Here is a 23,132-nt window from a genome sequence, read left to right as displayed (position 1 = left end):
TAAGAACAAAAGAAAGAAGTTTAAATCTGAGGGATCATTTTTCATGATGTTGTAAGTACTGAAAATACAGCTTTATAATAAAAGCACCTTCTTTCCCCTGGAATTCTGTAATTTGGATGGTGAATCTGTAGCACAAGCTGGGCTGTGACTGAATGTTTTCTCCAGGATCCCTGGGAGATAAGGGATGGTTTTTAATGTGGCTTCCTGAAGTGTGTCAAACTCTGATGTTATTTAAAATGTGGCTCATCTACACTACCCTGTGGAATATTTACTGAAGTCCTGAACTGTTGATGCTTTTGGTGAGAAGCATGCTGCAGGATGAGTGCCTTGGAAACGTGTGTGGTGCCAATTAATTCAGGGTCCCCAGACAAAATGGCAGGACTCAGGTGTTGAGACATCTCTCTATGCACAGCCTGTGGGGCAGCTGTTTCCAGAGAGGTGTTTTAAATCACCAGTGCAAAAAAATTGTTACTTTGGTCAATCAGAGGGTAACTACAAGGTGTTATTGATGAGCAAAATACATGTACAATAATGTTTGCTCCGATTTGTGCGAGATTTTTACCTGGGCTATCCAAATGCCAGTTTTTACACAAAGCAGAAAAGGAGTTCTGGAATCTGAGTCCATGTTTACCATTGTGCCATGGCTGATCCATGGGAGAAGGCAGTACTTGCTGCCTGCTTTGCCATCCTCCTTGCTCTTGCACATGGTGTGCAGGAAAGCAGCAGTGGAGCAGATGCCTTGAAGGGAAGCAGGCTCTTTTTGGGGGGGATCATCAGCCTCTGAGTGGCTGAGCTGCAGGCAAGAGCAGGGAACAGGGCTTCTGGTGGTTGTGTCAAGAAAGTACATGAAGCTCCTTCACCCAAGTGCTTTCTTCCTGAGTTCAGAAGCCTGAAATTCACATTGTTTTATTTTGAAATTTAAGTGTGAAAATAAGGACATTGTTTTTTGTTATTATTGTTAGTATTATTATTAACATTTCCAAAGATTTTATCGTTCAAAAGTCATGCAAGCACTCTGTATTACACCTGTCTCTGAAATGCTGCAGGAAGGATGGGTGAGTTTCAGTGCAGCAAGAAGCAAACCATCATGATCTGCACTCAGTTAAGGCCTGAGGACACGCTTTGTGTTGTGCCTGTGGACATTTTTATAGGGGCTGGTGCATTCAGTGATCCCGGTGTAACAGGTAAAGCCAGCCCATATACTTTAGTGATGAGTCACTGCTTACACAGAAGTTGTTGGATGACACAAGCATGTGATCCCTCTTGCTGTCATACACAGAAGACAGCCCAAGTGGTTGATGATGCTGACGGAGAGGGCTTCTTTTTTCAGTGTATGTCACATAGCACAATCGTATTTTGAGAATGCCAGTGCAGAGTTAGAGAAGAGACATAAAATGCTGCCCATACTATTTTTAAGAACAACTTGAAATTATTTAGCTGTTGAAGAAAAAAACACGAAACATTTTGCTCTTGAGCAAAATAAATAGGTCTCTTGGATCAATGTTTGGTGTTCTTCACAAGAAACAACGAGACAAGTGTTTCTTTTGAGTCTCCATCTAAAACTGGCTCTTCCCTTTCCTATGACAGGCAGTTTTTGCTCGGGACACTCCTAGGATTGGCAGGGAAGTTGCCTGTGGCCGAGGTGGAGCGTGTGTGCAGAAGGGTTTGTGCAGAGCTGCGACGTGCATCCAGGAAACATTAAAATAGCAGCGTGAGCGCCGTGCGTGCGTGCCGCAGTTGGGAAACACTGGGAGTGTTAAGTCCCTAATTTGCTCTCTGGCTTTGCTGTGGCTGTCTAAGGCAAGTTTGGGGATGATGCCTACCCCTGGAAGTCATGCCCATCCCATGCCAGAAGATGCCGCAGGGTACGTGAGGGAAGGCTGCGTCCCTATGGGCATCCCGAGGGCAGTCGGCCGCCTCAGGGCCGGAAGGGTGCGGGGCTGCCCCGAAGCGGGGAAACTGCTGCCCGGGGGGCCCAGCAGCGTCCCGCTGCAATTTGGGAGGGAGCTGCACGGTGGAAAATATGACCGATGCCAGGCGGGTGGGCGAAGCCAGCACGGCGGGGCTGGGAGGAGAAGCAGCGCCCCTGGGAGAGGAGCAGCTCACGCCGCCCCGTTTGGGCAACTCCGGGGAGCACGGCTGGCGGGCAGCCGGCGGGTGGGCGCCGGTCCTGGACTGCATTTCCCATACTGCCCGAGTGCCCTAATGTATGCAGTGCTCAGCCCGGCTCCGTGTGTGTGAGAGTGCATGTGTGCGTGTGTGTGTGTGCGCGCGTGTGTGCGTGTGTGTGTGCGGCGGGAGCCCCTCGGAGAGTGGAGGCTCATTCACTGATGAGAGCCGGCACTGAGAGGCAGCACTGCTCCTTCCCTCGCACCCCCGCCGCCTCCCGCGCTGCTACATGCGAGCGGCGGGCGGGCAGCGGGGCCAGCACGCCCGGGACTGCCCCGCTCCCCGCACGCCGCCAGCTCCGCGCAGCGCCCGCCGCCAGCCGCACCGTGAGTACCGGCCGCCGCGCCCGCCCGGCCACACGCAAACTTTGCAGGGCAAGTTTCAACCCCCCCCCTCCCACCTCTATCCCGGCCCCCGCGCCCTTTCCCTCTTCCTCCTTCTCCCTCCCGAGCGCCGGGGAAGCCGGGCAGCTCGGCGGCGGCAGGGAGCCGCGCCGGCCGCGGGGAGGGCCGGGTGGGTGGGGATCGGCATGGTAACGCCGAGGGGAAAGGCAGATAAAAGGGGGCCCCCCCCGCACCCTCGGCGAGCCCCGGGCTGCCCGGATCCTCCCCCCCCGGTGGCTTTCCGAGGGGGACCGGTAGCCACCAGGGGGATCAGGTGCCGGGGACCGCCGCGGCAGCCCGGCTGGGGACCGCGCACGGCGAGGGGGAGCCCGGCCGGACCCGGAGACCGGCACAGATCCCTCGCTCCCAAATAGAGAGCATTTTTTAAACTCTTGTTTTTTCCCCTTTTCTTTTTTCTTCCGTATTTTTCAGTGGGGCAAGCCGGGCAGTTATTTCCTCGCTTCCCTCCGCTGCTCCCGGCGCTCGCTCTCTCCGCGGTCGCTCTGGGCAGCGACAATTTCATTTCACAGCAGCTGCAAAACAAAAACTTTTTTCAAAGGAAATAAACAGACCCACGCACCCACACAGGGGTTTGTTGGTTTGGGATTTTTGTTTGTTTGTTTCTTTGTGGTTTTTTTTTCCCTTTTAAAATATACAAATTTAGTATTTTATTTTGCAATAAAAGTATCGGGGAGAAAAAAAATACAAAATACAAAAACCAACCAAAACCCAAAACACCCGCCAGGGTTTCTGTGCGTTCAAGCAATACTGCCCAGACAGTAATTTTATTTACTGCGAAGCTTTCATTTTTGCGATCGCGCAGTCCCCGGGTGAACTTTACTTTTAAGCCGTCCCCAAAATGCGCGATCCCCGCACACAGACCGATAATTTTTTTTTTTTTTTTGAACACTCGTTGTTAAGTCGCACTTAGCTTAATTTTGGACGCGGCTGAAGTTTGTCCAACATCCTCGCCCCTCTTCGGGTCCTTCATCTCTAAAAGATTGCCGCCCTTGCCCCTGGCTGCTTCCAGGTAGGAACCAAGTGCCTGGATCTCACATGCGGTGTTGTTCTGGTTTTATTATTGCAGATAAAACAAAGGTAGAGAGGCGGTTTAAATTGGCAGCGTTATTCAACGAATGAGCTAAAATTACTCCACATATGAATGGCGTAGCTTGGAAAGCCAGAAGAGGTGAAAGGAATTATCCCTGGTTTTGCTTTAGGTTCTTTAGAAAACTTTCTGGATCATCCAGCGATGCGATCGAGAAATTGCAGCATTTTATTTCTTTTAACCAACAACCCCAGCTCTAGACCAGGGAAGTCTGTAAATAGGTTGGAAGCATGGAAAATAATTCTTCACCTTCAGATCTAAATACATAAAAACCATCTGGTTGACCACAATGAAATCATTAGGAACTGTCTACTTAAAGAGTTGTATTGAATGCTTATCCTTCCACACAGGAAATGTGTATGGTAAGTGATTGTTGCAATAAATCCAAACAACTCTGGGCATCTTCGCGTTTGATGATCTTTGCAACTCGGGTTTTAAAAAGGAAGAAAAAGTGGAGGGGTGGAAAGGCGACTTCACGGGCTGTACGGACAGGGCTGGCGGTGCCCCCTCCCGCTGCCCTCCCCGGGAGTGAATAATCCCCGAGGCGGCAGGAGAGGAGCGGCCCCGGCTACGTCCCGATCGCCGCTTCCCGGCGGGACCCGCGGGGCCGGGCGGGAGCGAGCCGAGCCGAGCCGAACCGGGCCGGGCCGGGCCGGGCCCTCCTCCCTGGCCCCGGCAAACACCTGTTTAACGCGCCGGAGGGGAGCGCGGAGCGGCGGGGCTTGGCGGTGGTGGTAGGCTCCAGCGCGGGGCTCATCCCCGACGGGTTTGATTTTATTTGGGTTTATTGAGCAATCTCCCCGGGCGGGGGAGAAACACCGGGGGCGGCGGGCGGGTGCCAGCCCGCTTGGCCGCCCGCGGGGGGCGTGAGGGGCCGTCAGGGGCCGTGAGGGGCCGGTGCCCGGGGCCGGGGCGCGCCCGCCGCCCGCGCTGCCCGGCGGAGCGGGGCTTCCCGGAGCGACGGCGCCCGCGCTTTTCCTTCGGATTTCGCCAAGTCGGGAGCGGGACCGGGAATGCTGGCCGGGGGCGAAGCGGCAGCGGACCCACGGGTAGGCTGTGGGTTGGGATTTTTTTTCCTTCTTTCTCTGTTTTCCTCTTCCCAAGCCCCCCGCGCTTCCTCCCTCCGGCAGCGGCCGCCGCGGGAGCGCCCTCCAGGCCCGGGGGCTTTTCCCCGCGGTTTTTTTTTTTTTTCTTTAAAAAAAAAATAAAATAAAAAGAGGTTTAATTTTTTTCTCTGTAATTTTTGAAGAAGAAGTTTACAGCTAAACAGAAGCGGGGCGCAGTCCAGGGCCAGGACCGGGATCGGGACCGGGGCCACTCCGCCCGGCCCCGCCGCCGCCTCCTCCGCTCACAGCGCTCCTAATTTTTTTCTTTTCCCCCTTAAACCGGTTTTCCTCGGCAGCTGTCCGTGTGTGCGGCTGCAGTTGGCATATTTCACGCGTTGGAAAAAAAAATTAACTGTTTTTCCTTTGTATCTTAATCCGGTGATGAGAGCTCTCCTTTGTTGGCTTTCTAGCTTGCATTTGTTTTATTTATTATAAGGAAATCCAGTTTGGTTCAAATATATAATCCATTTGAGCACTTAAATCCCCAAACAGCTGGCATTATTTTGTTTTATAATCTTTGGCTTTTCTGCGCAGAGCATATTTCTAAATTCCTACTTGACATTTATGGGGAAAAACTTTTTAATGTAAATGGATACTGGGAATTTTTTTTTTTTCTGGGTATTTCCTAATTTACATGCATCATCAATTTTCCTGGATTTCCTAATGTTTTAATCTTTTTTCCTCCCCTATAGCTCGTTAATTAATTTTTTTCCCCAAGAAAACTTTTTTTTTTCCTGGAGGGAGAAAGACGTTAATTTGCCCCATTACTTTAATCTCTGGCATTTGGAAATGGTTGAGAGACCACAAAAATGCAACCTGTTGTAGAAACCAGAGTGGTGTGTTTTATTTATTTTAATCGATAGCAGAGAGGTGATTTAGTAATAGGGACTCTGAGTAACATTTAGTAAAAGATTTGCAGATCTGGTGGCTGTGTACGGGGTGTGCATGTGCTTGCATATGAGCGCGTTTCTTTGCAGGCTGATTAGCAAGTGGGTTTTACACTTACAGCCAGTGGTCACTGCTGTTTTCTCCACTTGGTGGGTGTTTGTGATGCCTGATAAATGCAGCTCTGTCATGGCTTCTCCTACTTTTATCAGACTTCCCTTTTAACTTACACAGCACCATGCTACAGCCTTTGTAAGCAGAGGATTCAAAACTAAGCCAGAGAGAACTGATTACTACTTGTTTTTTGGGGAGAGATTTTTTTTTTTATGGTTCAGAGCTAGAGGCTCTTGATACAATTTGCCTTGGTCGTGGCGTGTTTAGCCTCGTTATTAGGAACATAGACGATTACACAGGTAATTTGTGTACACCTCAAACAGGGTAGCTCTAAGAGCCAATAAGTAGGCATATAGGTAGCCATAAAAAATACTAAAAAAATCATAGTTAGTTTTCAGTATGTCCATCTAACCTTCATACTTGGTAGACAGTTTATATAGCTTCCTAGATTGATCTCCACCCTCCCTCCCTCTACTCCTTGTTTAGTTAATTCAACAAAGACTTTTTGCAATCTGTTTGGAGTTTGTCTGATGCCGTGGAAAAGTAGCTGCTGATTTATTTGGTTGCTTTTCGATTTCTGTCTCTAGCCCGTCTTTTCTCCTCCTTTCAGCGGGGATGTCAGCTGTTATTACTTCCTATTGATCCCTTTGCAAAGTGAGAAGTGAACTAAAATTAATGTCAATTCCACTGCTCAGATCAATAGCTGGAGTTATTTTAATCTGGATTTGCGCGAGGTGCTAAATTAAAAAAAATCAGCATAGAGGCAGAAAAGTAGCAGCTCCTCACTCCACCTGTGCCCACTGCCTTCCCAGCACCCAAATGTTCCCTCCAGCTGATTACCCTGCAATCCATATTTTTTTAATTAAGGAGGTCAGTTAGTTTTCTTATTTTTGGGTTCTGTATTTAAACCTATGACATTTTGACATTAGGAGTGTATTAACGATAGATTTTCATAATGACTGGTCCGCCGCAGCCTAATTTGTCCATGTTCCTGGGGGGTGGGGAGCTGCTGGGCGAGAAGGGAGCAGGAGAGAACGAAAAAGGAAGTGGGAGCTGAAAAAAAATTAAATTTGGCTGGCTGAGATATTGTAATGTGTTGATTTATTCCTGGTGTAATGAAGTTTGCAAACGAATAAACGGCCATAGTGATTCACAGTATCCTACAGGAGTGTCAAGTGTTGCGGCCAGATTACTAATTTATGAAATACATTTAACGTAATGGTGTGAAAGCACAAGTAAAAATAGAAAAGCAGGCAGAGGTGGTTGCCTTTTTTTTTTTCCCCTGGAAATCTGTGTTTTTCTGTGATTGCTCAGTTTTGCTTCCATGTGAATGATCGTTTATTTCTGAGAACAGTGGCTTATTTGCATGCATCTCCTTGAATATATAATCGTGTGTGTATATAAATATATATGTATATATTTATTTATATTTACATGGTAATATAAGCCCCCAAAAACTCTGAATTTGCCCGTGGCTGCAGTTTTCTGACCTCCAGATTTTGATCAGTCTCATGTGGAGCAGCAGAGCAAGTGTACCCAGGACTGCAGTGCTGACCAGGCTGCCCTTGGCATCCCTCACTCTTCCTCTCCCCCTCACTGTCTGTGGCAAGAACTCAGCGAGAAAGTTATTTAAAATTTGGAAGAGAGCAAATCCGTTAATGCGAGATACATAATCTGGTAATTTAGCAATGATGTCTGTAAGGATGAGTGCCAAATGAGGAAGCAGAGAGATGATGTCCACTCATCTTCACAATTCATAACAGTCAGTGGAGCGGCTGGTACAGGATGGGAGAGAGGAAATGCTATCACTGAACTGCATTAAAGCCCCAGACTGGATTTCATACACTTTGTTAACCTAGGCTCCCTCATTCATGGAGTACAAAAGGCACTCCATTAGGGAGACACTCTTTCACTAAGTTTTATTTGAGATGTTTGACCCTCTGGATTTAAGAGGCACAATTTGTAACAGCTTTTTATTATTATATGATTTTTCTGGCCCTTTGAGCTCCAGCGGCTAGTATATTGTTTCAGAGTTACAGTCCTTGTATTTTAAGCTGGGTTGTGGGGCCTGAATGGCAGGCGGCGGAAGCTTAAAAGAAAAGGCATGAGATTGATTGGGGGAGAAAATAACAGCACAAAAAGGCGCTGCGAACTGGGGGAGATAGAGAAAGAAGGATTTTCCCTTCTTTCACCCTGGGAGGGGGGTTGTGACTGGGTGGGTGGTTGCAGCCAACCTGGGAGGCTCAGCAAGATGCGAGGCAGAAATTTTGTTAACATTTTCCTCTAAATGTTAATGGCACATCCAGGGCAGTTTACAAATCTACTTAAGAGTGAGTGCATTAGGAACTAAAATTACTGATCCATCCTCTCTTGTCCCCGACCCGAAAGGCAGATGCTTGCAGAGATCAGATGGCAGAAGCACCCATTATGATTTTAAATATTGTCAGAGACGCCAGGCATTTTACTGGGGAAGTCTCTTCTCCTGTGGCTCTCAGGGACCGTGTGTGCACGTGTGGGTGTTTGTGTGTTACACAAATGCACCGGGACAGCCACATTCCTACATTCCAATGGTGTGCATACATATGTATGATGGTGTTGAGTACTGTGTGTGCAAGCACACATCTACCCATATGTACTGTGAGAGCGAGAGAAAATACCTGTCAGTTACGTACGTCTCAAGCACCGTGTACAGTTCTAACCGTGTGTGCTGTCTGATTTGGGTAACTGGGTACAATGGATATTTTTATGTTGGTTCTACACCCCCAACCCCCAGGCAGATAGCAGGGGGTGTGTATGTGGGGGTTTTCTTAAGTTTATTGCGGTTACGTATACGTGCCACTTGCCATATAAAATTCCACTTATAATTTGGAGTTACTATGTTAATTTTAGACTGAGTATTTTTTATTAGTGCGTTATTAAATCTGTATGTTATTATGTTTGGTTTGCCTTTCATTCATCTGCACTGGATGATACCCTTTAACCTAGAGGGCCAGGGCTGACTCCACTAGTGTGTGAAGTTGTCTATTGATTTTCTTGAATGAGAACAGTGGCGCATCTCCGGCCAGTGGCTTGTAACACATGTGGCCACTCTGCTGCTAGAGCATCCCGGAGAAATGAGTGCAGAAATCTAATTGGTTGTGTTTTCTTTCCCTTTCTGTTTCCTTGCAGTGCTCAAAGGGTGATGATGCTCCAGTAATTTTCCCCGCTCCATTCCTAGGCATCGCTTTGCTTTCCTTCCGGGGAAGATCGTTCTGCTTGTGATCCTGCTGAGGAAAGAGACTCCGATGGACTTACACCGGGCAGCATTCAAGATGGAGAACTCACCCTATCTCCCCAACCCACTGGCCTCCCCAGCGCTGATGGTTCTCGCCTCCACTGCCGAAGCCAGCCGTGATGCTTCCATTCCCTGCCAGCAGCCGAGGCCTTTTGGGGTCCCTGTGTCAGCAGATAAGGACGTGCACATTCCCTTTACCAATGGCTCATATACTTTTGCCTCCATGTATCACCGCCAAGGCGGGGTGCCGGGAGCATTTGCAAACCGTGACTTTCCTCCATCTTTGCTTCACCTTCACCCCCAGTTTGCACCCCCCAACCTGGACTGCACCCCGATCAGTATGTTGAACCACAGCGGCGTCGGGGCTTTCCGCCCCTTTGCATCCACTGAAGACCGGGAGAGCTACCAGTCAGCCTTTACGCCGGCCAAGCGCCTGAAAAACTGCCATGACACTGACTCACCCCATCTGCGCTTCTCGGACACTGATGGGAAGGAGTACGAGTTTGGCACCCAGCTCCCCTCCAGCTCCCCTGGCTCCCTCAAAGTTGATGATACAGGGAAGAAGATATTTGCTGTTTCTGGCCTCATTTCTGACCGTGAGACCTCGTCCAGTCCTGAAGACCGAAGTGACAGATGTAAGTACCTCTGTTGACTTGGTGGTTCTTGAATTGTGCCTTATTGAAATACGCAACAGGTGATCACCCCGCAGTGTTGTGAGACTTGCTGGAGGCAGAGGCAAAGCAGCCTTTCCTGCCTGCTGAGCTCAGCCGTGCAATATTGCCTTGTTCTTCCAAAAGGATATTGGCAGATTTTAAGGTGAGGTGCTCTTGGAGGAAACTCACCTTTCAGCACATAGCTGGAGAGGTGATGTTGACCTTGCAGAAAGCTGTCCATGCACCAGTGTGAGGCTGTAGGTGCTGGTACACGTATATATGTAAACCGGGATGCAGCTGGAATGTGTAGCCAGGAACTTTCCCAAATCTTGCAGCAAGCATGTGCCCTCTTCTTCTTCAGGTGTTTCTTTGTGACCTTTTCTTCATGCGCACCATTTTTAGAGCAAACACATTACCAACCGTCACAATTCATGCCTCACTTTAAGACAAAAGTACTTTTTCCTCTGGTTAACTTTAGAATATTGTTGGCCACTGATCTCCTTCTTTAAGACAAATACAAATTGTTTTTACAATTCAATAAGTTGTTGCATCATGTGCTTTCTCTGAGTGTTTCCCCCATTTTGGTGCCCATTGAAACGTGATATGCTCTTTCACAGGCCAGTTATTGGACTGAAGGAACCCAGTCCACTTGTTCATGACTGTAACTCCCTGTTCCTCCATCACTTTGTCCCTTGTGGAGTTGCCTACACAGAGGGGCAGAGCTGTCTTCATGAAGGGCAGGCTTCCAGGTTTGCAGAGTTGGGAGGTGACCCACGATGGGGAGTGGTCTGGGGTCAACAGTGTGGTACCCCAAGGAAGAGCACTAACTTATGATTAGAGCTTTCCTGTAAACCCAGACATGTAATCAAGGAGTGAGTGGTTTGCTTTTCACATGGGCTCCTTTGTTCTGTTGAATTTTATTAATAGAAAACAATTTTTTTATTGTTATTGTTTTTATTATTACTTTTTTCTTTTAAACAAAAACCTGCTGCACCGTTGCTTCCTCTCCCTTTCAGATGTGATTTTTCTTCTCCCCTTTATGATACCAAGGAGAGTAATAGAGACATTGTGGCTCTCTCTCCCCTGTCGGCGCTGCTTCCTCAGGCTGTCTCCTTGAATTAGGCACTGTGCTAACTTACCGGCGCTAAAAGACATCTGCCTAAACCCAGCGTACCTTTTCAATAAAAGTCATCATAAAATCAACCTGCCTTTTAAATCCATCGCTCTTTGGTTTTGAAATACGCTGCAAGTGTGTCTTTTATTGTCGGCGTTTGTGAGGGTAGGACAATTCCCACTGATGGCAGGAGCCGTGTATTTCTTGCAGTGATCTCCGGTGTGATCTCTTGTGTCTCTCCCGCTTCTCCTTCTGATCCACCCCCGACCATGCTACTTTTTGTGCTGTAAGCTCCTTTCATTGTTCAGAATCTCCTCTCTCTCCTTTTGGGTCTGTAGAAAAAGTGGCTGTAGGTGGGAGCCTATGTGGATGTGTGGAAGCTGGTAATATAATTATCCATGGGGGAGGCAGGTGAGATGGCAAGGCTTAGAGACATCTTTGTTGATGCTCCTTCCCTTGTCGATATAACCTGGCTGGGAAAATGAAGCTTGCTCAAAAGAGTACTCCGAGAGATAGCGGCCGAGGAGAGGGTCTGCTGGCTAAATGAATTTAGAGCGCATCAGCTGCTATGGGTCTTGCTGGCAAAATCCTGTCAGATACACCATTTAAAGAAGTAAATCTGTTAAATGAATTAGACACATGGAGCACAGCTGCGGACAGACAGACGCATCCACATCCATCGCCGTGCCTCGCCTTTGCCAAGAGCGTGTGCTGAACGCGGGTCCGCTCCTTCTGGGAGCAGACGGGGTTTTGCACAGACGCAGGCAGGTTGACACCGAGTGCCAGCGCTGCTGCCAGGGCTGTGGCAGGGGACTTGCCAGGGAAAGGAAGCAGAATAAAAACTTTGCAGGCAGCTTGGAAAACTTGGGCAGAAGTGGAAGGTGTTTTGTTGTATTGTTTTCGTTACCATGTTAAATTTCTTTAAGATGCTATTCTGCACGGTTGAGCAGAGCAAATGCAACATCCCTGATACTTCATCAACATTAAAATTTTTCTGTAACTACCAGGATGATGTACACTAAATACATCTGTTGGCTCTGTATCATATTCCCATCACATACAGATACCCCACGATGGAAACTTTTCTCCGTTAAGATGGCGAGTTTATTTGGTGTGTGCATACACACGTATCGGTGTGTTTGCTGAAGGCTGCGAGGAAGTGTGGAGCTTTTAGAGGATCCTAATGGTCTTTGATGCTGGCCATCAGAAAAGAGAAGCTTCTGAAGTGAAGAATTTGAGATATCTCAGTTTGCAGATAGAATGGTGATCCTCTTTTGCATTTAGCATTTGCGGATACATTTTTGAAGCTTCTAGAAATGTGTACTTTAGGGGTTTGTTGTCTCTGAGGAGTTTTGTGAATTCCTTGTGTAACTGTTACATATGACCCTCTGTAAAAGCTGCCTACCTGTGCTCCTTATGGAGCAGGTAGGTGGCTGTAGCTTCAAGGTAAAAATGTAATTAGGCTTTTCTACGACTTCAAGGAAAAATTGTAAAATTTTCTTAGATCAGCAGCACCTTCCCATGTCTAATGGGTGCTTTTCAGGTTTGCAGAGCTTCACTGTTTTGGTGTATTTTTCAGATTGCTGGAAGGGTTTGTGTTACATAGATGCTGAATTACTCTGATTGCCCTGTGTGGTCTTCTGTTCCACTAGATCATTAAAATATTTGTTTCACCTCATAGCTTAAATGGTGATTTTCTATAGAATCTCCCTCCCCCCATTTTTTTACATAAAATGTAATCACTGAGTTTTAATTTCCTTGAAAAATAGGTTTTTGCTTGGAAGACTTTGCAAGAAAACAAGGATCAAAGTGAGACATTTGCATGTCAAGGAGTGTTTGGAAGGTGCTTATTTAGTCCTCTGCAGTATGGGAGGAAAGTCTCAGCTGCTTTCACCAGTGGAAGAAATTCGTAGAATTCAGTAAATTTATTTGTGATATGTTCCAGAGTATTCCAGATTGGCACTTGGCTCTGTAAGAGATATGTCATGCAGTAGAGGTTGCTCAGCCCTTGGCATAAACCTTTCCTTACTTTTAAAGCAGGATGGTGCTTGGACCCATACCCTGCATCCCACAAGGGGACAACATCTTTAGGGTGCTTTTGGGTGGGACTGCACTCTCTGTTAATCAGCAAACTGGGCTGAGATGTCTGCATTTAGGTAAGTCGTCTTGTGCTGTAAAATGTGAGTATTCAGGACATCCAGAGCGATGGATGTGGAAAAGTGGAGCCTTTCCAGGGATAAGCAGACGTACCTTGTACTGGATGGGCCCATTCCCTTAGGTGCTTACTGAGAAAAATAATGCCATTTGTTAGACTTTAGGAGCTTCTTGTAAAGCATGTGTTAAAGGCACTGGAAGACGTATTTTATGGGTTTGCTTTAATAAGCGTACAATAATTGAGATTCCTAGAAGGAGTGGAAATAAATGGCATGTTCCTTTCTGCAAAAGAGATCTATAGCCCTATTTTAAAATCAGAGGAAAAAAAGAAAGAATCCTGGTTTTTTTACTTCTAATAAAACCTGTCTCAGTGTCCTTCAGTCATAGTACCCAGTTCCTGTGGCGTTGCTTTCCCACAAAGTGGCAGGCAGAAGTCAGTGCCAAAGCTGGGACCTCCTGGCAAAGGGCTGGACCTTGTCAGAGCAGAGACCTCTGCTATCGCTGCAGGGCAGCCCGTGCCCCCAGCCTGCCTGGGACCACAGGAGATGGTTTCCCATTACTGTCTGCTGCTTGGTCTCCATCACGTGTTGTCTGTGACTAGTGGTGTGAAGGTGATCTTCTACATCCTGGACACTGATTCAGTTTCCATCCTCTGGCTATGAGTCTGGCTCTCCAAGTCTCAGTTTCCCTGCTTCTGCTGGTGGCTGTTGCCCAGCTCCTGCTGTGCCCAGGAGATGAACATTTGAGCTGGGAGCAGGCTGGGATCCTTGCTCATCTCTTGGGTCTGCTGAGGGTAGTAGGAGTGATTATATTAACATTATTTTGATTATTATAATTTTTGATAATCATATTTCACCTTGGACATAGTTTGTGCTGCAACTGATTTCTTGTCTGCAGGAAAAGTTGTGTGATGTATTCGTGAGCTCTTTGTTAACACTTTGAGGTTTTAAAGAGCATCTCTAGCATGGAGTTAATTTTCCTTTTGAAACAACTGGTTTGTTATTGATCAAATGTAAATTGCACTTCAGGTGATGGACATCAGAGCTATGATGACCACAGCATGAATTCCTGAATAATGTGGTGCTTTGGAAATCAGACTGGGGGCTGTCTGTGCAGTCACCCACCTGCTCAGACCGTGTTGGGATTTGTGTTATGACCTATGTAGAGAGCTCTGTGTGTCTATGCACATGTGCTGGGGGGAAGAAGGTTTTATTTTTTTGTGGCAGAACAATGGATTGGAGGGGGAATGCACATATCCACACATCCATTGCTTACAGCTCTTCCCTCTGGGATGCTCCACTTCCAAAGCTAGTAAAATTCAGGGTCTAATGTGAAGTGATGCTTTGTTGCTAATCATCTTCAGCCACGGTCATGGGAAATCGCAACTTTAACTCAGCTTGTGAAATAATGAAATAAATAGAGTGAAATGTTTCTTTCTGTCGTGCAGTGCCCTGCGTGATGTAGGAGTGAAGAAGCAACAGTGGAATTTTGGAAGGGCTGGGCAGGAAGATGGGCAGTAGCAGGGATGACAGCCATGCATCCATCCCAGTTGCTCCACGAAATACACACCATCCTTGTGGAGTAAAGTGTGCTGCATGGAGGTCTTGGAGCATGCAGCAATCACCTCCTTTTCCTGCTTTTCTGGCAACAACCTTCCCTCTCCCTCTGCAAACTGTTGCCGAGACTCCTTTCCGTGCTGTTCGGCTTAATTGTCTTGTCGGGATAAAGAAATGTTTGAACAGTTAAAAGTAGGGAAGGGCTGGATGGGAGCAGCCTCTGCCGGCTGCGGGGCCATCTGGCCTCCCTTGGATCTGCCGGTCTCCAGTTTATATTTCTCTTTCTGTTATTTGGGGCTATCTGGCGCCCTCGGAATACCTAATCACCATGGTGAGAGGAGGAATAGGGCTGCCTCCCCCAGCCTCCCCTTCCCATCAATTGTCATGCAGACCCCGGCCGGGTGCTGCTCCTCGCAGCCCTCATTTGCTGTCCTCGCCCGCTCTCGGCAGAAGGATGGCTTTTAATTGATCGTTTGAGGGGGAGGGCTGGGGCTGTTTTCTCCTCCAAAATGTTTCCCCGTGCAGCCGCTGCCATCCGGCCAGCCTTCATGTCATCTCTGCCATGCCAGAGATGCCTCGTGCCCCCTCTCTTCCTTTTTGGACTCCCCGGGAGCTGGTATAGCCACTGTCTTCGGAGCACTGAGCAACACAGAAATGTTATATTTATCCATCTCCTGCTGGAGAGATGGGCACGGATGCAGTAAATATTTATCGCTCCACTTTTGCCCTGTGTGCCTGGATGCTGGCAGGAGGGTACTTACTGTACAATTGCAGTGAAACCCCCCCCCCACCTTTCTCAGTATTTCCCATCAAAACCACGGCCCCCAAACCACTGGCCAAACCTTGCTTTTCGAGAAGGAATGAATCACATTAAATCTTCAGCCCCATCGATCAGGCTCGGCTGCTGTCAGAGGATTGCGGCAGGAGAAGCGCAGGCAGACTTGGTGGCTGCCGTGCTGTGCTGGGGATCGGGAATCCTGACCTCGGGCATGGCTTGGAGTCACGGTTTTCCGATCCCTAAGGCAGGAATAGTGCTGCCTCCCTCACAGCGGAGCGTGCCGCTTTGATATCTTCTGACAGAAGACGCTAGGCAAGGGCAAAGTATTAGTATTATTAATATAGTACAGTTAGTAGAATATTATGAACTATTATAAATCATTACTACCAAACTACAGTTATTAAAGGAAATGACCAAAGTGCACTTTGCGAGCCAGGATCTCTGACAGTTAAAACATTGTTTTATTATTTTACTTGCTAACTTGCAAAATTCGAGAGTTAGCAACAGTTTCCTGGTTGATTGGTGGTGATTGCATAAGGAATTGGGAGAAGCAGGGGGGAAGACGAACACTTTAGGAGGGAGAGAATAAGCATTACGGCCTCTGTGATTTATTTTCCTTTCCTTGATATTTTGAAGGTCTTGAAAGAAAGAGGCATACACAGGCATGGGCCTAATCCTGCTCTGTAGGACTGAAAGTGTTCAAGGCGACAAGGTCTTAATGTTTCTGGAATTCCCCAATGAAAAAAAATAGAAGTGAAGGTGTTAGTGAATTGCTGCTGGTTGTTATTTGTTTGATATCATTTAGACAAGTCCCATTAAATGCTAGCAGCAGATTCATTCTTTTCTCTTTGTTTGCCTTCCAAGGAGTAGAAAACAGGCATAATTATATTTTACGTGAGACTGTAAGATTTCCTCTCATCTCTTCTTTCTGGCTAATATCTGCAGCTATAAAATAAATTCCTTTTGTGCATACATGGTGCTAGACTGAGGTAAATAACTGTCATCTAAAATCTGTCTAACCTTAATCTGCATCAAGAGCACTATAGAGAACTGTACCCATTTGTATAATATTAAGCTTTATTTTTATTATGGATTTCTAATGCAAATTCATAGTGGGAATGAAGTTGTTTCCTTTTAATACCACATTCCAAGAATAGCAGCCATTGATAGCAAATTGTGATGATTTTTATCCTCTGGTTCATGTCACTGGTGGTCTTCTATCATGTCAATGTGCCTGATAGCCTGTGAATGTTTCACCTCTCTTCTTCAGGGTGGAATAGCAGATTTGGAGACTTTTGAGGACATTTTTCAGCTATGCAGAGCAATTGAAATTCTTCAGAAATAATGGATTTCTATTTGGGAAATTTAATATAGGATCGGATTCCTTTACAGCATCCTCTGAAAAAGGGCATGGGCATCTCTGTAAACCCACACATGTAAGCTGTATGTGTGTCTCTCTCCCCTTTCGTGCAACATCACTGCTTGCCTGCTTGGCTTTGCTGGCCTGAGTACAGAAACTCATGGGTGACAGACATTTGGGACAAATTCATCACCACGAATTCAGTTTTTTTATAACTGAATTATTTTCCTGCTGTTGGTTGGGTATTGGGTATTTGCTGGCCAGATTGACCCAGCCCTCAAGTCAATGAAAGCTCTGGCTGAAAAAGTACTGCTGAGTTTGGTACTGTCTGTATCTGTCCATTTCATCTTTGTTCTGTCTTTTAAAAACATGAGGGTGGTCATGATAATCTGAGAGTTCTTCTTAGCCATCACTTTCTTCTCTCCTTTGACCGTTTGTTGGTGTCTTGAATTGCAGCAGTGGCCTGAGCAACAGAAGAGGGGGGGAAACAATGTTGGGGAGGAGCAAAACAAGGAGAGATTTATTGTTGTAAACACAGATAACATGGGAGGGAGTCCTGCTGAGAGCAAAACTGCTTGTGGAGTTCAGGTGTGGGACACTTCCATCGTATTTTTCCTCACTTGAGACATAGTTTCTAATCAGTATTGCTTTAAAACCTTCATTTGTTGCCAACTTCAGGCTGAGAAGAACTTTCTCACTGAACTGCAGAGCAAGAATGTGTTTTGTGTTTTTTCTTGTGAATCCTGGGCTGCTCTGAAGTGGGAAAAGGAAGACACCAAGTGTCTCTGGATACCCCTAAAAGGAAGAGCTGGAAACTGTGTCCTTGGTATCCCCTTGCAGCACTGAATCTTAACTATATCTTGCCAGAGCAACCACATTAAGTTTTCAGTTTAGAAGGACCCAAGAGCTTTTGACATGAGCTTTTCGCAGGTGTAATCCTTTGGTGTTACCTGGGCTTTCTCAATGTGCAGTGCCACAGTCCTGGACAGGGTGAGGCTGGCAGGACACATCCAGCTGCAGCCTCTGGGCTGGCTGGCAGGGCTGGCTCCCCAAGCACAGGCTTGTTCTTTGGGAGGCAGGTGAATGCTTCCTGGCACTTGTAAATCGGAAAGCACCAGGAAAAGCAGCTGGGGTGAAGGTTCCCTCTGACAGCCTCCCCAAAAGCAATTGGTTTTGTAAACAGAGCAACAAGAAAAAGGGCACTGCCCTGAAGGACCCATTTCTTTCTACTGGGATTTTTGGGACTTTGATTTAAAATAAGGTATTTTTAATTAAAAAAGACTCAACCTTTTTATCTGATTTTTATATTGTTTTACTGTGCTTTAGGAAATAACTTGCAAAGTCATTTAGAATGTGAAATTGTCTGTCCTGTAGCATCCCTCGCTATCAAGAGGCATAGGATAATCATCCCTCATTGCAGAGAGCCTGCTTTGGCAGTTGTGCAGGGATGAGAAGAGACCCAGAGACGGGAAGAGACCCTGTACCAGATCACAGCTCTGCCTTGTTCTCCAACCTGGCTTTCAATATTGAAGGTTTCTTTAGGAGTCAGTCCTCTTTGGGGAGATGCTCCACAAAAGTCCCTACCAGAGGCCCCACGCGAGCTCCCCTGTTGTTCAGGAGGTGATGCGAGGGTGTTTGTGAGTGAGAGAGGAGGAGGTGGATGACACCCTGGGTGCTGCACCTCTGGCTGGTGAGTGAAGGCCTTATCAGGGTGGCCTGGCCGTGCTGCAGCAGAGCTGCCCCGCACCCAGCCCAACCTTTGGTCTATGCAGGCGAGAGGGAACCTTGTCTCCCTGTCAGTGTTTGCAGTGTGGGGAATCTCGCAAGGGCCATCTTGTGATGGCTGTGGATGGGTGGAAAGCCTGGGAGCTGGATATCAGTGCAGGTCAGAGGGATCCAAACTCCACAGCACCATCGAGGGGGCTGCAGAAGCTTATTTTCTTCCCTTGTTTATTCTTCTGATTGCAAACCAGCTTCACTTCATATTTCTAGCATTAGAGGTTGGAGATAAGCGTCTAGCAAAGTCCTTAGCCAGGGTGACAGCTTTTACCTCCTGAGCACTTGTCTTCAGCTTCCCTGAGGAGGCAGCTTGACCACTGATGCTTTTTTTTTTTTTTTTTTTTTTTTCCTGGGGAGATGAAAGAGCAATCAGTGACCTGGATAACCCTGTGCTGAAAAGGAACAGAGGAACTTAATGGTTACAATCAAAAAGTTGCCAGCCTGAGTGGATTCATACATCAGGAGGTGCCCCTTAGACAAGAGAAGGGGAGAATGGGCAGTCAAACTCCTACAGCCCTGCTTCTTTGCCCTCAGATTTGCACTTTGCCCAGCATACAGCCTGTACAGGACAGCTGGCATTGCTCCTGGCCAGCTCGGCTCCTCGGGACTGGTTGCTGCCGTCTGCGCTGCTCCTTCTTTTTTGCATATTTAGGTTTGTGCACAAAAGTGTTGCTCTCAAAGAGCTGCTTTGATTTTGGAAGGGGGGAGTTGATGGGCAGCCTGCCTTCACTGGAGATTTGGGACTAACGTGTTCAGGGAAGCTCTGTTGAAGGCTCTGGGACATTCAGTAGTGCAGGGAGCAGGGCATCTGCAGACCAGAAATTTAATGTCAGCTAGAGGTGTTAGAGAGAGTGTGAAGTAGAAAAATGCTACAAGTTATTTTTGTCTTAATTTGGCCAGTGTGTTGTGTCCAGTCCCACATTTGGTTCAGGACTGAAATAAGTATGATGATATTTGGATCAGGACTAGGATATACTGGAAAAAGTAAGCTATGAAAGTCTGCAGATCTCTGTCTCCATTAGCCAGAAGTAATGTTCCCACCATCTCATTATTTTCCCCTCTTAAAATGAAAACAATGAGTTAACTGTGGAAACAGGGGAGGATTGTATTAGAGCAAGACAGAGCTGGGCAGAGAGAACTTGCATTGGCTGTACTCACGCATAACAGAGATGTTGTGGGTGTAGGAGCCTGGGGAAGCTGTGTATGGTGTGATCCGGATCAGCCCCCAGGTCTGTGGCACATCTCAAGGAAGAAAGAAACTTAAGCTAAAAAAAAAAAAAAGCTTCACCTTTGGTCATATCTTTGGGAACACTGTGAGTACCCAATGTGTGTCTCCCACCTGGGCGCCCACCCTGGGGTGTGGGCACGTGCTGGTGAAGGCTGGGGAAGGTTATGATGTCAATGAGAAACATCTGTGTGTGTGTTCTCCCAGATGTTGCCAGTTGTGTCTGGCTTGTTAGCTGCACCTGGGCAAAGAAGAAAAGGAAACCCCCGGGTGGTGTGATGGATTTTGCAGAGTCTGGGAGGAGAAGGCAGTTAGACACCACTTGCTGATAGTCTCTCTGCTATGTACTCAGGTGGCTCACTGACATTTGGGTGATCCAGGACCCACGTTTTTCTGCATCTAAGGAAATGTGTCATCAACTCATTACATACTGATTCTCTCCCTTGTGTTGCTCGTTTCTGGCTTGGCTGGTGGGGGGGTATTGAAGATGAAGGACACAGTTATTGGCAGAGCTGAGCGTGCCTAATCCTTGCAGCCATGCGGAGCAGGAAGAGGGAAGGGCTGCCTGGGCAAAGCCCTGAGCATAGGTTGTGCTTGTGCTGTGGACTCTATTGACCTTGGACAAGCAGAGTAATTTCTCATCGTCTGTCTCTAAAGCAGGGATTATGATATTCTCCAGCTGAGGGTGGTTGTGGTCATGTTTTGTAGTGCCCAGATCCTTGAGCAGCGGTCATAACCATGGTGCCTGGACTGAAAAGGCTGCGTAGGGGGAGGGATGGAGGCTTGTTTAATAAACATGACAAATAGGATTTTTTTTTTCCTGAGGAAACAGTTGCCAATTTTTTTTTTTAATGAAACTTGGATGAACAGCTGAAATCAGTGGCTAGGAATGGTGGAGAAAGAATTTGGGGTAAAAATTTGGAGTAAGGTAGATAAAAGTGAGAGATAAAAGAAATAATGCAGGGAAGGATGAGTAATCAACATTCTTGGAGTGAAGCGCAAGCTCTGGCTTCCTTCCTGAGCAGTAAAATAAAATTAAAAAAAAAGTCTTTAGAACAACAAAACTCTGGACGCGCTGGTTTCCTTCCTGACAGGCCCAGCCTGGTGGTGTTTCGATGAGTCCTCATTGGCAACCAGGGCTGATCTAAAGGCCAAAGGCAGAAAGATGGGGGGGAAGGGAGAGGAATTTAACTCCTTGAGCTCTGCTGGAAAAACAGAGATCTCCTGCTTTGTGTGGGTTCCTTTTGCCGTTGCTGGAGTACAATCAGTGTTCACTGTGGCTCAAAGGTCTGAGAGGTGATGGGGTGACAGGGTGATGGGTACATCTACCCAGGTGCTTGGTCATAGTCAGATTTTACAAAATAAAAGTCAGTATTTTTAATCCTTGTGGACAAAATTCCTAGGTCTGTGAGTGGTACAATATGACACAACAGCACCAGCAAGCAGCAAGGGAGTGGACTGCTCACTCTGCTGTTACCATCTCGAAGATGCTCAGTTTACTTGTGTCACCCAGTTTACAGTAAAGTGTCCTTTTTGTCAGTACATTTCCTCCTGCCTGGGAAGGAGCTGCTGGGTGCAGGATAGCCTGTTGTGCCCCAGAGGCTCTGGGCAGCTTGCAGGGAGCTGGGAGTATGAGAGGGGAGGCTGTGTGTGCACTAGACAGGTTGAATGGCTCAGGCAGAGCTTGTTTTGCAGCTAACTCTCTGAGCCTCGCCGCTCTCTGCAGGGTTCCCCTCTCTGAAAGGTCGAAGCTACTTCTTAATTCTCAGCAGCTGACAAAATATTTATTTTCAGGTACTTAAAATATTATAATTTGAAGTGGAGTCCAGCCCCTGGCTGGAGTTGAGCTTTTGTACTAACAGCTTCAGTGAAATGCCTTTTTCCTCCTACAACTTGCCAACAAATGCTTGGAAAATAATTGTGGGACAGTCATCCTTTTAGTGAGCAGATCAAGAAGATTTGAGACTTGCCAGAGACTTTCAAAGGACAGGCCAAAGGTTCAAGTTGTTGCCAGTTCTATTTGTCTTAGCCTTTATACTTACTTGTGTGTCATTAATTTCATCAAATGTCTGTGGGTAAAAGGCACCCAGCAGGCTGCTGCTTTCGCTGAGCTCTCTGGGTGTACTTGGACACCTCTTGGGAAATAAGCCCACCTTTTTGTCTAGGGAGAGAGATTAATCCCTGCACAGCTGTAGCAGAAAGAGGCTTACCCACTAACCTGACACGGAGACGGCTGAGCTGGGGGGGGCAGGACCCTGCTGTCTTCTCTGCAGCCTTTTTTAACTGGTTGTGGCAGAGACAAGTGAATAGGGATGTGCATGTCAATGATGCTACCTCGGTGGTGCTGTACCTTAGCTCTTACAGAGACCTACAGAAATAAAATGCCATACTTGGATTTTCTGGAAGTTACTGACATGAGGGCTCAGCAAGAAGGAAAAGTGAGCAAAGGCCAGGCAGAAGGGACCTCAGTGTCCTGGGTCTTGTTCCTGGCCCTGCTGTTGGGTCCTTGGGATGATTGTCTATGTTCTGGGCTGCTGGCAGGTTGTTCTCTTGATTTTGGTTACAGGGCATCACTGTTGAGCTCTTTGCAAGGACTGTTGTTGCTAGATTAACAGCTCTGTTGGCACTGTCCTCTCCTGGGGGCTGTACAGCAAAAAAAAGCAGGGAGAAGGCTGTTTTCCCAGCAGGGTCCCTGCAGGCAGAGCTTCCCTGCCCTTCTCTTGTGCCCTTGTGCTGCAAATCTCTTTCCTTGGTGCTCCCATCACTGCCCGCATCCTGACAGCTGCTTTCCTACCCTTTCTGCCCCAGTGCAGACGGCCAGGCACATTAATTTTTCGGCAGAAGTGTTGTAATAATTAGGCAGCTCGTCGGAGGGTTTAGCAGTACTTAACCAGATGTGAGAAGACTCTTCCCATGGTCCCTGCTCTCTCACTGGGCTCCAGCCAGCTGCCTTTTCCCGCCTGCTCAGGTTGCCTAGAAAGGGCTGTAGGACATCTCCCGGCTGCCCTGGCTCCTCTTGCTTCTCTTCTTATGTTAAACACTCATTTGTAAAGGAGAAAGAGGGAGGGTGGAAATCCTTGGGCTGTTTGGGAGAAGAGAAGCAAGGAATTAAAAGCAGACACCTGCAGCGCTTGGATTTGAGACCTCCACCATTAACTCTTCCCCGGGCAACATCCCCCAGGCTTGTGGCCCTTCCTTTGGTGCAGCCAGGGACACATGGTGGGATGCAAGGGCTGGAGTGGGTGGTGCTGCTGTCTGAGGCTCCAGACAGCTCCTTGTTATATATAATCTCCATCAAGTTTTATGTATATATAAATATAATATCTCTTTATACATGTGAAAAATCTCCATATCCCCTGCCTCAGTTTCCCTCCCTGCCCTGTAGGGATGATGCTATTTCTCTGCACTCTGTGCTCTATAACCATTTATACACAAGGCAGTAGTATTATCACTAACGTGGTTTTAAAACTAGCT

The 23,132-nt window shown here is 47.2% G+C and overlaps 1 protein-coding gene across 6 annotated transcripts in view; it reads left to right on the top strand.

The window, feature by feature from the left end:
* The first annotated feature begins 2,405 nt into the window (after positions 1-2,405).
* The window catches only part of RNF220 (ring finger protein 220), a 220,569-nt gene continuing 199,842 nt past the window's right edge, over positions 2,406-23,132 (top strand). For 3 of the 6 annotated variants that reach the window (XM_038143857.1, XM_038143856.1, XM_038143851.1), the window contains exons 1-2: positions 4,565-4,709; positions 8,934-9,674. In XM_038143857.1, the coding sequence (XP_037999785.1) occupies positions 9,050-9,674 (625 nt within the window). In that variant the 5' untranslated portion in view covers positions 4,565-4,709; positions 8,934-9,049. Of the gene's footprint in view, positions 2,544-3,270; positions 3,583-4,564; positions 4,710-8,933; positions 9,675-23,132 lie in introns of those variants that run through there. The other 3 variants (XM_038143853.1, XM_038143854.1, XM_038143855.1) reach the window with 3 other exon arrangements.

This window comes from Motacilla alba, chromosome 8 (genome assembly GCF_015832195.1).
Source record: "Motacilla alba alba isolate MOTALB_02 chromosome 8, Motacilla_alba_V1.0_pri, whole genome shotgun sequence".
In the NCBI taxonomy this organism is placed as follows: Eukaryota; Metazoa; Chordata; class Aves; order Passeriformes; family Motacillidae; genus Motacilla; species Motacilla alba.
The sequence above is the reverse complement of the archived record's forward strand: the minus strand, read 5'-3'. Positions and strand labels throughout refer to the sequence as shown.